The sequence below is a fragment of the Copadichromis virginalis genome, linkage group LG15 (assembly GCF_057382275.1).
Source record: "Copadichromis virginalis isolate Kocher_CV1m ecotype Utaka linkage group LG15, C_Virginalis_male_GT1.1, whole genome shotgun sequence".
NCBI classification, from domain to species: domain Eukaryota; kingdom Metazoa; phylum Chordata; class Actinopteri; order Cichliformes; family Cichlidae; genus Copadichromis; species Copadichromis virginalis.
In genome coordinates, this window is record NC_140632.1 from 8,123,607 (window position 1) to 8,137,305 (window position 13,699).

The 13,699-nt window shown below is 38.1% G+C and overlaps 2 protein-coding genes and 1 long non-coding RNA gene across 6 annotated transcripts; 1 reads left to right on the forward strand and 2 right to left on the reverse strand.

The window, feature by feature from the left end:
- Positions 1-40: 40 nt before the first annotated feature.
- On the reverse strand, positions 41-4,010 carry armc1l (armadillo repeat containing 1, like). 4 transcript variants are annotated; one of them, XM_085431667.1, is made up of 7 exons: positions 3,944-4,010; positions 2,757-2,928; positions 1,567-1,658; positions 1,181-1,349; positions 979-1,092; positions 702-776; positions 41-594 (listed from the first exon to the last, which is right to left on the reverse strand). In XM_085431667.1, the coding sequence occupies exons 2-7, from the start codon at positions 2,907-2,909 to the stop codon at positions 400-402; spliced, it is 798 nt and encodes a 265-aa protein (XP_085287793.1). In that variant the 5' UTR covers positions 2,910-2,928; positions 3,944-4,010; the 3' UTR covers positions 41-399. The 4 variants fall into 4 exon arrangements, with proteins under 4 accessions (XP_085287793.1, XP_085287791.1, XP_085287792.1 ...); XM_085431665.1 differs by lacking the exon at positions 3,944-4,010 and adding an exon at positions 3,359-3,426; XM_085431666.1 differs by lacking the exon at positions 3,944-4,010 and adding an exon at positions 3,238-3,349.
- mtfr2 (mitochondrial fission regulator 2) lies at positions 3,517-7,834 on the forward strand. The gene is made up of 8 exons (XM_085431663.1): positions 3,517-3,660; positions 4,337-4,519; positions 4,667-4,771; positions 5,871-5,995; positions 6,233-6,441; positions 6,553-6,835; positions 7,020-7,200; positions 7,313-7,834. Exons 2-8 carry the CDS (start codon positions 4,448-4,450, stop codon positions 7,364-7,366), a joined length of 1,029 nt encoding a protein of 342 aa, XP_085287789.1. The 5' UTR covers positions 3,517-3,660; positions 4,337-4,447; the 3' UTR covers positions 7,367-7,834.
- A 2,031-nt stretch (positions 7,835-9,865) lies between these two features.
- LOC146691720 (uncharacterized) lies at positions 9,866-13,698 on the reverse strand. Its single transcript, XR_014915086.1, has 3 exons — positions 13,655-13,698; positions 13,014-13,094; positions 9,866-10,682 (listed from the first exon to the last, which is right to left on the reverse strand). It is a non-coding gene; the product is annotated as an uncharacterized LOC146691720 (long non-coding RNA).
- Between the last annotated feature and the right edge of the window lies 1 nt (position 13,699).

Genomic DNA, 13,699 nt, shown 5'->3' on the forward strand with positions numbered 1-13,699 from the left:
TTTTTCAAACTCTTTAGCCAAGAAAGAAAACAGAACAGAGTACAGTGACAACACAACATTTGTATTCTGTAGCATAAACCAGCAACAATTAAAAACAGGACAGAAAGAAGCAGTCAGGATTGTAAACAGTTTCTGTACATTTTAGGAGGAAATGAAATTTTAAAAACAGATTTGAAAGAAATATTTACACCGAATGAGGACAGATGATTCAAGCATTTTAGTTTCCAGTCAACTCAAACAATAAAAGAGATCTAGCCCAAAATCTGATCATCTCACAAGAACTGAAATGCTGACTTTACAGTAGAAGCCAGGACTCAGCTGTGGTTTCTCACAACAAGTAATGTCCATCCAAGTTAAATACACCGGAATGAGTCTTAAAAGCACCTCCCTGTGACTGATTCACCAGTAAAATGTTTTTGTGAGGAAACTGGCAGCAGCGTTGAGCCAGCTACCGCTGGAATCTTCCTTGGCTGTGGTGCGGGAAATTGCTCGATCGACCTCCCTCACAGGGCTCTCCTCTTCTTCTGGGAGGTAATCCGGCAGGGCTGAGTTTTGAGGCACATCCACTCCAGATGATTTCAAAGGAATATAAACCTGAAGACAATGTTATTTAAAAAACAAACAAATTCATAGTTAAACTTTAACTTACACTTCCATATCCTAATATTCTTTACTGAAAGTATATTCAAGTATCCAAGCACCTCTTCTCCTGCCTCATTCTTTATCACTTGTTGGGCCGACAACACTTTAGTGCCAGCGATGGCTGTTGCCAGACTCTGCAAATGGGACATCAGGGAAGAGTGTGAGGTTAATGAAAAATTACCTTTTCTTAAAAATGGTACAATTTCTAATTTTAAACATTTGATATGTTCTATTGTGAATAAAATGTGGTTTTACTGGACTTTATTTTCATTTTACACAGCATCCCAACTTTGTTGGTAAAATGTTGGGTTGTAAATGTTTGTCTTTGCTTGTTACCTCAGTGGGCAGGTCTGAACGGATGCGAACAGTACATCTCTTGGATGCCATTTGGAAAGTGAAGCTTATCACTCCTTTGACCTTCAGAAGAGCTTCCTCGCACAAACCTCGATGCTTAATGACAGAGAGATTACATAATTAAACTTACTGGTGATTATAATAGCTACATAAATGAACTGTATGTAAAAAGCAGTCGACTTACAGAGCTGTCCAAGCCCTGTATGTGCAGAGTGATGGACTTGGCCTTCTTGTTGGAAGAATTGAGAAAGAACTGGGGTTTCTTTCTTCTCTCAGGCGGAGGATTAGCAGGTGCATTGAGAATATCGTAAACTTCCTTGGCCAAAGAGGTGATATCAACAGAGAGACCATCTCTGTATGGAGAAAGGTTATATTTAATCATGTGCTTTGGAGGTGTGAACACTCACCTTCATTACAAACTTATAACTATGTTATTATGCAAAAAAAAAGGCACAGAATTTATGCATTGAAAAAGCAGCCAAGTATCACTGTAAATTTTACATAGCCACATTAAAATGCAAATGAAATAATGTGTTCATTCACAGGTAAAAGTAACCATGGGTGTGTCACCTTGCCAAAAGATTCTCCAAGCTCACCATCATACCCAGTTCATTCTTCATGGTGGGGATGTTGGTAGATAACTCAGCCAAGTAACGTAGGGTCTGAGGACAAAATAGCACAGAAGGGATTTATATACAGCCATGCTTACAGTTCAGCGACACAACAGTGGTATTATCAGTGCACATCAACTTTAGATTAAGTATCATATCACCCATTTCACATGCTTCATATAACCTGCACATAATATAGATTACAGGAGACTTTTCTCCCCCAAGGAATTAAGCAAGTATACTTAATAGGCATGGATGGGTCACCTCTAAGTAATCACATTTATGTTTCGCTTTCAGAAAGGCTCACAGTGTGGGGGTTTAAACCTTCACATAACACATCAAAGATTCCTTCTTTAGGACCATGAGGAGACAAATCCCTGAGAGGGCTGAATTAGGAAGATCAACCACTGTAAAAATCACATTATGAGCTTTAAAAACCTTCTTTAATTGGTAATAAGACTGGAAAACATGGAAAATATGTCTTTTAAATGATGCACAGTGGTGTAGTGATTAGCGCCACATCTCACAGCTAGAAGGTCCTAGGTTCAAATCCATCTGTCACGTTCTGTGTAGAGTTTGCATTAGCTATTTGCTGATGCACTGCCATTTAAAAATGAAAATGTAAAACAGCAGTTTGTCCATTAGATGGCACTCTGCTAAAAGGAAAGTTGCCTTTTAGCAATATGTTAACAGGGAATATAATCTTTGGAATATCACAAACAGGAGCCAGTCGGATCTGAGCAGAGCTGAAGTAGAGCGTAAAGAAGTTAACAAACAGCTGCCCATAACATTGTGTGTGTTTGAAAGAAAGAAAAGTGCTTGCTATATTGAAATATCAGACTTCTAAATCTCCAAATATTCTGTCTTACAAATCCTACATCTAATTAATAGGCAATTCTAAATTGGCTGTGAATGTGAGCATGAACATTTGTCACTATGTTTAGTCCTGCCACACAATAGATATGTCCACGGTGTACCCTGCCTTTAGTCTTATGACAGCTGGATAGGCTCCAGCCCAGCCTTGACCCAATGATGAAAGCTTTCACCTTCACTGGTCTCTCTCTTAAAAACAGAAAGCAACCTAATGTTATTAAAACTATGTAACTAATTGAAATTCAGAAATAATCTGAATCCCGTCCAATAACATACCTGTAGAGTTGCAAAAAGGACATCTGGGTTCTGGTGGTCCAGGAAGAGAACCAACCCAGGGAGACAGCCCTGATCCTGGACTATCACGTCGCGGTTCTGGGGCTCAGAAGCCAAGTCCCGGAGCTGACTCACCACCGACAGTGCATCCATCATCTTTAACAACTTTATCGGACTGTGAAAAACATTTACAAAGGAGTTAGTCATTCTCAACGTTTGGCATGTGGTGGACAAAATATCTACTTAAGAGTGTTAGGTAAAAGACGTGCGGCTGTTGAATAGCTTTTCCTATCCCAAAACTGTCCGGTGTGAGGTCATACTACAATTCCTAATGAATGTTTCAAAACTACCAACATTGTCAAACATACAGGCCGGATTAATGTTAACAAGTCAAGCAGCTACGCTGCCGTTGAGAATGTGGCTAGCCAAAGAAGCTAGCTAACTACTTTAGGAGAAAAGGCTAAATAAACTTAACAAAAAATACATTTCCTCTTTTTTCGCTCCATCTTCATAACCAGATATTGGGGAATCACTTTAACTGCTATTCTATTAAAATATATCACAGTTATAATTAAACGGTAGTTTTGTAGCTAAATGTTTCTTACCCAGGGCAGAAGCAGCTCGTGCACAAATACAAATTTGGTGCAATCACCCGATTGGTCGACTAGCCTCCGCTTACGCCGCAAAGTCGCCCACCCCTATTGGCTGCTCTTACTACTTCTGTATCCACAGCCAACCAGAAGACGCCTCGCTGCTGCAGCGTTATTTGACTTTACAGACTCCTTTTAATCTGAACGCGTGAGCGAAAAAAGGGAAGCTGCAGATTCTCGGTGAATATCATTTAGTTTACAGTATCGTCTGGGAACATGGCTTGGGAGAAATGTAGCTGCTAATTCACGTTTTGACGGTAAGTGCGACTATATGTTTTTTTTTCTTTTTATCGTGTAAAATCCCGGAGGTGTCATGCACGTTAATTTTGATGATCCAGGCAGCTTTTCCACTGCGGTGCCTCTCTGCCCCCACTGCTCAGAACGGCAGGACACTGTGTAACTTACACCTAAAGTCAGCCATGCTCTCTCCAGTGTGCTGGTACACTGAGAGATTGCTGCCGAATCAACATCCAGTAGTAGAGACCGACATTTGTCTCTGAGCATCAGTGATGGCAGCAACCGACCGTTTGCTGCACTTACTTTCATTTTGCTGTTGTAGGTTGTGTCCTGGTCATTCTCGTATGGGTTTAACGTTTTTCTGACCTTGACAATTCCAATGTTTAACTCTAACTGTCTGAAGCTACTTTGTTATCAATACAAACCTATGCATTCGTTATATTTTAAACTCTGTAAATCTATAGGTTTGAGAGTCGTGGTGTTTCCTCTGCAGAGAAGTGGCAGATGAAGGAATCGGTGGTCACAGATTATCAGATTACTATAGTCATTATCATCATTATTGTTATTATTTTCCTAGTATCAATATTTGAACCATTATTTGTTTGTTGGTTTCATATGTGATTTTTACTGTGAGGCATTATCTTACTTTACGTATGTGTTATTTTTGGGGTTTTTGTTCTTGTTGTTTTGTTTCAGGTTTCAAGCATGTGACTTAGACCCATCCTTTCTGTGTTGGCCTCCCACCAAGACACTCAGCAGAAAGCAGAGCTTTGCAGTCATCAGCTGGTGCAAGAAAACATCCTTCCAATGTCCCTAGCAGAGGATGTTCTTTATGTGCTGCGCATCGTCCTGGAGTACTTTGGTGTTCCTCCAGACGTGGTATGTGCACAGACGCACTTGTGTCATTCTTTTGTTTTGCAATACTCAAACTCCTGAGGCATCCGTGGGTTGCTTGAATCAGTGAACTGTTAAATCTGATGTTGCGACATTATGTTTCTGTCTTGTCTGTGTCATCGTGCATTTTAGCTGGTTCCAGTGTGGAATAGTCCGCTGTGCGGTCAGTATCGCAGCATTGTGCGGATGATTGGATCAAATCTCCCACTGACACCGACACCACGTGTCCAGTTTCAGGTATTGTACAATCTGTGTTTTACAAAACATGTTTGACTTTACCCAGTCAGCACTGCTGGCTAAATGAGTCCATACACTTGCATGCACGGTTGCATATAATATACAACACAAATGGCTATTTGCAATGAAAACAATACATTTCTCTTGTACATGCATAAAACAATCAAGAGCTGCAGTTGATAAGGGTGACCACATTTTGATTTCCAAAAAAGAGGACACTTGGCTCAGTCATGAAGAACTTGCTTAAAGAAACATATTTAACATATTTAAACGATGCCTTCTCTGTGCGGTTAATGAATTGTAAACTATGTCATATAGGCTTTTACAAGTCAACAAGTGCAAAAAAAACTTGAATTAAATAATGGTACAGAAATAATGCCTCATCTGCATAAGAAAAATTACCAGTACTTGGTCGATACGAGGGAAATTTCTTTTGCAATTCATTTGAAAAGATCCATTTGTGCTTTGGGATCTTTTAAACATTATTACGCGCGTTGCTGTGCGCTGTCTGTCCCGTGTGTAAGCGTAGAACAACTCACAAAGCAGCAGCACACATGGGTCCTCTGTCGGAATATAGGAAAGCCTGGACATTTTTATCAATCTCGAAAATCCCCCCGGACAGAACGTGAAAAGTGGACATGTCCGGGGAAAAGAGGACAGTTGGTCACCCTACAGTTGATCAATGTAACATTTGGCATGTTGACAGCTTTTTAATTAAAAACTATTTAATTCATTCATTCTACAGTTGTCCATGTTGTTGTTGATAATAACAATAATAGCAGTCTGTGTCCCCACACTACAGACTTCTTTTCTATCTTAAAGAGGAGCTGCAGCTTTTGGCACTTGTGCATTGACTTCATTTTCCAGCCCTGGAGCTTTTCTCTTGCTTTGCTGGTGGACTTGGTGGGCTTTAAGGAAATATAAGAGGAATGACCACCCATACTGTCTCTAATTGTCCTTGTCTGCAATAGAATATAATCAAGGCTTCACTATGAAAAGAAGTTAATGTTATCATAACTGTTTTTAGAATCTCTTGACTCTTATTTCTCTTGTGTACTCGTTTACAGCGTGTAATCCCTCCTTATCCTTGTCTCCTCAGGTCGCTTTGCTCGGCCATAGGCACCATGAATATATCGAGCCCATTGTGGACACACCAGCCATCCCTTCCTTTGCTGATGTCATGTGGGTGTTTGAGGATGAGGGTGACAGCTGTGCTAAAACGAGGTAAAAACAAAAATGACACAGCACAGATAAAATCACCCTCCCTGCAACCCTGAATTCCATAAAAGTAAACATACAAATTCACTCATTAGGCAGTCTTGTTGGATGTGATTAATGTCACTGCATTTACACAGAATCTTACCTTTTTATGTTTGTGAGATGAAAGGACAGCATTGATCATTCTGTCCAGACAACTGTAAGACATTAAATTAATATACGAATGATGTGGGGTCTCCGTAGGAACCACCTACCTCCAGTAAGGCGAAGTACTGTAAATCAAGATGTGATGAGATGTCCAGAACCAGCATTCATACGAGCTCAGAGAGGAGGGCCACCTGTAAGACAGACGCCTGATTCAGAAGCTCTGAAGAAGATCACAGCGCTGGAGAGTGAGCTGCTGAAACTGCGAGCTCAGATTGCTTTGATAGTTACTGCTGCTCCAGCCTCAGGTACACAATGTGTTTGTCTTTGTCCCATTTTTTCAAGATGCTTTCATCTTCTCAGAACACCAACCGAGTGTTTCTTTCTTTTTTCTTGTTTTATTTTTCATCGTGTTTTAGGTCTGGTTGAATCCCCAAATGAGCCTGCCTCACCTGGGATTTCCCTTTCCCATCCACTTCCAGCGCTCACCTCCACACCTCGCCATGTGGCTCCTCCTCCTCCTCCACCACCACCCCCTCCTCCTCCCTGCCCTAGCATTTTCACTGGGTCAAAGGAAAGGAAGGATGAGAAAGATCTCGATAAGGGTCACCAGAGGACCAAGGGGTCTGAAAATAAAGGGATGCCCTCCATGCTGGATGTTCTAAAGGACTTAAATCATGTTAAACTGCGCTCAGTGAAGAGGTAAATATGCAGATTTAAAGAAAACTAATCATTAAAAATGTAACTCTTTATATCTGAAGCTGCAGAATGCTTTCTTCATTGCACCAGTAGTTCAGCATCCTGGCGTTTCCTGCTTGTTTTCCTGTAATTTGAAGTAGATCTTTCCCCCCCCCACCTAACAAAGCATATTCATTCTGTTTTGCAGATCTCCAGGGGGCAAACCAGTTAGGAGGCGCAGTAAAGGAGGTACGGCATTGCTTAATGACCCGGCAGCTCTGATTGCTGAAGCACTGAAGAAAAAGTTCACCCATCTCCGCCACAACACTTCCTCTGACAAAGAGAACTCCCTTGAGCTCTCACCTTTCGGCAGTCCTGAGTCACCTAAGGTTTGTTTTCCATAGATGCGCTGAGATCTTTGAGAAGTTAAAAAATGTTATCCATCCCCTATGATGATGTGCTTGAAGGAGAGTTCCTAACCTGACACCTCTTCTGTTGCAGGTTCCTCACCCCCCTCGGCGAAGTCGGGGACACCGCCACCTGTTACATCATTAAAGAGTGACATCAGCATCAACAGCTCCTACAGATGTGCCTCACAGCGGATTACTACTGCAGCTACTGACTTGTGTTTGTGCTTGTCCTTACTTTGTCTTATTATGGACTACAATGTGCTTGTCTCTGTGTCTGTTGGGATTTTAAATGTGCTAACTATGTTAAAATGTGTATGTTTCTAAGCTGCTGTAAACAAAGGGGTTTGTACACAAAGGTTTTTTTTGTCATTGGATTCTTAACTGTTTTAACTGTTCTTAGCAATATGTTTGTGCAAACCACCTTTTAAAGCAAATAATATAATGAATTTCAGGTAAGCGGTGCAGCTTGCCTGCATTAATGTTTCACTTTGTGAGCCCTACCTTCTTACCTCAACCAAGTGAAATCTGTAAGAGTGGATTCTGAGATTCATAGAGCTCTATTCTATGCAACTGTTAGCAGGATATTTCTATTTTATTAAAGAGTTAAAGTGCACTGATGAAAGTGTTGTTATCTTAATTTTTCAATTTATAACAGACTTTATACAGTTTTCTCAGACAGGCATGAACATTTTCGCACTTTTCTCTCTTGTTTAAGCCATCTCAAAGTTCAAACCTTGTTGAAAAATCAGTGCAGTATTATAGAATGAAATCGAAGGCACCCGCAGGTGACAACATTTAGTCGACATTGTCTGTTTGTTGCGGAGAAAACTTACAAACATACAGTACAGCACTTCAGAGTCACACTGCTAGCGATCGAAGATTTATGTAACTTGACATTGATTGAAATGGTCAACAGCCAATTAGGACGCAGAACACAATGCACAGTAAAAAAAAAAAAAAATGCAATATTGCACAAAATTAAAATCCGCAAAACAGCGAGGCCGCGAAAGGTGAACCACGTTATAGCGAGGGACAACTGTACACTACAATTTCGGCCTCTTTAGGTTTCTACTGGCATGCATTTGACAGGGGCAGTAGCAATATTTTGGAAAGGGAAACCTCTCACACACTCATAAGAGGAAGCTGCTTACTTTTTCCTGGCACTGCATCTTCCACAGGTTACACACAGTGACACTGATTGACCAATAATGACAGTGTAACACAAAAAAATGTTCATTACAATAGAAATCCTGCTAGTAATTGTCAGCTTATAGTCAGTTTTACTGTCATTTATTTAGGATGCCTTGTTATCTTCTTCTCTTTTCTCACTTTCTTAATCAACATTTCATACTTGTCAGTATTATGAAGTATTTGCTCTGACTGATTACGTAGGATCCCAAAAGACTTCATTCTTCTCACTGAATTTATGTCAATCTAATTCTTGACATTTTGACGCCTTAGATATTATGGACACCTGAAATAAATTACACCTGTTCAAAAAAACAAAAAACTGGATTACACAAACATATTTCATATTTCACCAGCAGGTTGGATGTCTGTTTATTTTTGGAGATAAGAAAGAAATGTGCTGAATGATATTTCTCTCTGTGGTAAAAATGCATAATTTTGATACTTTTCATATAATCTGATATTTGTAGTGGTATTGTGACTTCCCTAGAATCTGAGACATTCAGCTCAGCCAGCTAAATGACATTTTGGCCCACAATCTTATATGTTCCTCAGTTTTCAGTTGATGCAAAGGAGAACATTGTGAAACACAGGTTCATTACACTAACCCAAGTCCACTAGGGAGACCATATTGAGAATGGTGAACACACAAAACACAGATGCCAATGAGTAGAGGGCATCAGGACTATTCTTTGGTCTTACACAAGTCAGTAAACACTGGAACAACTGCTAACTGTGCTCCTCTGGATACTCTCCTGGGTTGAAGAATACTTTTGAAGGACTGCTGTCTGATCATTGAGCTTTACTACTTTGCTATGGAACATTTTAGTAATTTTTCTGTTACAACTTAACATGCTTGTGGTGTTACACTAGAATTACAGAATTATGTTTTTGAGTTTTGCCTTAAATTACAGTTCAAACAAGTGTGTCACAAACTTTCTGTGTTAAGTGGAAGTGCACGTTTGTAATTGTGCAATGCTTAAAAAAATTGATTTAAAGAAGTATGGTTTTGTTATTGTACCGCTTTTAAAATGTTTCAATATTTTAGATATTTTTGTTTAAAGTACAAGGATTTACAAAATCCCTTTATCATTGACAGAAGTCATCTTGCCTATAGACCAATACATATTTTTTAAGGTGGTCATTCAATCTCAAATCAGCCAATGTTAAGAAAATTTCCTGCTTGACCTTTTCTAATTTGCATAAAGATTTTGTCGTGTTTGAACATAATCAGTACTGTGAAATTTTAGGTTCGCATCAATAATATCATATCAGTTTTATTTTTTTGGAAAAACTTTCCACTGACCCACTTTCAGGTCTTCTTTAAGAACACATCAATGTTCAGTATTTGAACATAAATATTTCAAACTCCATTAAAGATAAAAGTCTGTATTTTCTCTTGTTGTTTTTTACCATCAAGTTTTGGCTAGTTAAAATATGAAAAAAAAGTCCAATGTTTGTTCACAGCAATTTAATTTCTGAATGATATGTAGTTGAATTTTACAATACCAAAAAATAAACCATATAGAATACTTGTCACAAAAAAAGGGGAAAAAATGCATATCAGATGCTATATATGGCAATGCTTGAAAATGAACATCTCAAAAACTGTACTCAAATTAGAATAAAAATAATAATCTATTTAAATTTCTAGAACATTCTCCAATTTGCAATAGACATATTATGGTTCAGTTTGGACATATATATTGGAGCATCTAATTTTTTATTACCATTGGCCTACCCTTGGTAAGCTTAAGTTCCCAAAAGAAAAGTATTTTATTTGAGTTTTACTACTGTGATTCAGATTTATAAAGGGGTTTATAAAATAGCATAAAAAACATAATTAATTTGAGCTGGGTTAGAGATTATTTTTCCTGATTGGTCCCAAATCTGTGTAATGTCTTTACACTGTGTAATGTCTTTAAAATTTGTACAAAATATGTAATATGTACTATGTAATTTTATATGTATGTAATATGTATATGTAATATGTACTATGTAATTTTAGTTTCATATATCAAGTACTTTTCAAGATATATTCTTGTGAAAAAAGGTCCGTCAACCCGCTTTAAAGCCAACAGGAAGAAATTAGCTGCTGCATTAAAAAAAATTGACTTCTACTTGCTTTTATAGTAACACTTGATTACAGCAGCTTAGGGTTTGAGAAATGAAATTTACAAAATTATCTAAAAAAAAAAACAAAAACCAAATTGTTGCAGGATCAACTGTAATTGCCCAAGCAGAAATGTTATGATTGTCATCCTCTTCTTTCACTGTGAGAAATACAAAACAGAAAAAAGAAATATCATACATTGTTTATATATAGTCAGATACATAAATAATTGAAAAGCCACCAAATACAATCAGGAGTATCCCTTATTCCATACATCCATTCATCCATAGCTTTAATTCACAGCAAAAATATTGCATTAACTTTTGTAGAAATTAAAGCCATTTATACACAACCCAAAGGAGTTTCCAAATCAGTCTGGTTCATTCTTAAAAAAAGATGTGCACTGACCCAGTCAGTAACACCCAAAGGCCTGGAAGACCACAGAATACAAGTGGGTGATCACAGAATTTTCTGTGGTTAAGAAAAACAATGTCACAACATTGAACTAAGTGAAGAACACTCTTTAGGAGTTACATGTATAACTGTCAAAATCTACAATCATGCGACACCTTCACGAAGTAAAATAGAGACAGTTTATAACAAGGAAGGAATCTCTTGTTACAATAAAGAACAGGTAGACCAGATTAGACTTTGCCAGAAAACATTTATATGGGCCTGCGCAGTTCTGAAAAAAAGAAAAGGAAAAAAAAACATGTGTTCAGGCAGATGAAACCAATAATGATCTGTACCGGAATTACTAAGAAGCATCCAAAGGATGTTTGCCTATGAAACATGGTTGAGGCAGTGTTATGGTATGCATGGTTCTCAGTGGAACCCAGCCACTAATTTATATTGATTTATTAAGCCAAATGCAGCAAAACTGATGGAGCAGTGCTTAATGGTGCCATTGGATAGTGATCCAAAGCAAATGCAACAGCTGCCAAAGATTTTCTAAAGGCAAAGAAATGAGAAATTCTTTAATGGTCAAGCGAACCTGATCTCAACCTAACAGAGTAGCTTTTCAGTTACTGAATACAAAACTGAAGGTAGAGAGACCCACAAACAAGCAGCAACTAAAGATGGCTAGATAATATGAGACACAAATTGTCATGATCCTGGGTCCTTTTGACCCAGCGTTTTGTGTTTTCTGTTATTGTGATTTTGGTTCTGTTCTTCCTCTGTTTAGTGTTTATTCGGTTCTGCCCATGTATTCCTGTGTTAAGTCCATGTTTCTTAGTCCGTGTCCTTGCATGTGTAAGTTCCTGTTTTATTGAGAAGGTCTCTGTCTTATGTCAGTGTGTTCTATTTACGTTTCCCCTGCCTCGTCAGCTGTTATATCTTTCAGGTGTGTTCCCCTCCTGTTTCCCATCCCCTGATTCCTGGCGCGTGTATTTATAGTGTGTGTTACCTCGTCCTTGTTGCTGGTTCGTCTGTGTTATTTGGTGTTTTCGTGTCTGTGAATCTCCTGCCGTCATCCTGTGAATTCTCCCTACAAGTTGCTTTCTCTCGTGTTCAGGTTTGGTGTTTAGGTTTTAGTTTTCTCAGTGTAGTTTGTCTAAGTTCGGTTTCTCGCCACACTCTCCTTTTGTTTGTTATCACTCGAGTTTTGTGTCAATAAAGCCCTCTCATTTCACTGCATATCCGTATCTTGGGTCCTTTGATAAATTCACACGGCTTGCCCCGGCAACCCGTGACAGAAATTCCTTTGGGGTTGCATCAGGAAGGCTATCCAGCATAAAAATCTGTGAAATAAAAAATGGAGTACCCTCTGTTGAATCAGGGAGTGGCCAAAAGTAGCTATAGGATTTCTTGAAATAATTCTAAAATAATTTATTTAGACTGATATGTATTACCAATTACTTTTTGGTGGAGATTGTGTCATTGTACAAATACGTACTTTACCTAGCTGGATTTATAATTTTGCAATCTAATCTTTCTTTTACAAGCTTTTACAAATGTTGGTTTCATCTGTCTAAACAGTGTTATTTCAAAACTGGGCAGTCTTTCTTGAAATGTTTTTCAGCAAAGTCTAATCTGGTCCTTTTGTTCATGAGGTTAGGAAAAATATCTTGGGGTAAACCCTCATACAGCATCACATTCACTAAGTTGTCTAGTGATTATAGACTCAACAAAAATATTCCACATGTTGTGAATGTTGATAAAGGATTTTTCTTTGTTATTACATTTTTGATTTAGACACTCCTGAAAGTTTCTACTCTGGTCAAGAATTCTCATTAACAGCTTCCAAATCCAAATCCAAGTCACATCTTTATGACTTAACTTCATATCCATTAGTTTACAAAGTTGAAACTAAGCAAAAGGTGTTACTGTCCGTTATATTTATGCAAAAACATGGATCCGACATTCCACAACTGTCATAATGAAGTTCTTTAAGTATGTTTACGGGTGAATTTGTTTTGAGTCTGAATTTTAAAAAGGGCATTGCAAGAAAAACAACTGAAGTTTTGCTTGATCTAAAAAAATGTTTTACCTTTTGGTATGCTGAACCTTTTAGTCTATCTGCATTGGGGTGACGTCGTCATCCATGGAGGAGACAAATGGTCCAGCGGCACTGAATGGAAAATAAAGGCAAATGCATAAACCACAACACCTGTTTATTTAAGCAGTGGCAATAACAGTATGTTGTAAATTAATTTTTAAACAGTACATAATGGAACTTGCTTAAAATTAAAAATTAAATGTCTAGTCTATTCTACAAAGCAGAATTCAAAGCTTATTGTAAGCTGTTAAATCTGCTTAATTCTGCAGAGTATTTTAAGCTTACTAGTTTTCTACTTTTCTACTAGTTTATACTAGTTCAACAAAAAGGTTATCCCTCTCAGGCTCAAATTAAGTTTTTGTTGCTAATGCACAAAAGAATACCTGCAGTGGTACTTCTGAGTAAAAAAAAACCTCATAAAATATGTATGTGGGGTAATCAGGTTGTTTCAAATCTGCAATGCCTGCCTTGAGAGGGTTATACATCTAGCATGTATACAAACAGGTACTGAATATAGATCAACAATAATGTAATGAAGTTTGTCAGTTTGTGTTTAATGTAATAAACACAAACTGTGTGTTTAATGTAATAAACACAAACTGACAATGTAAGTAGAAAAGTGTGTAAGTTACCGGCCAGGAACTGGTTGTTCACCGTAAGCAGTCCAGTCCATCGGA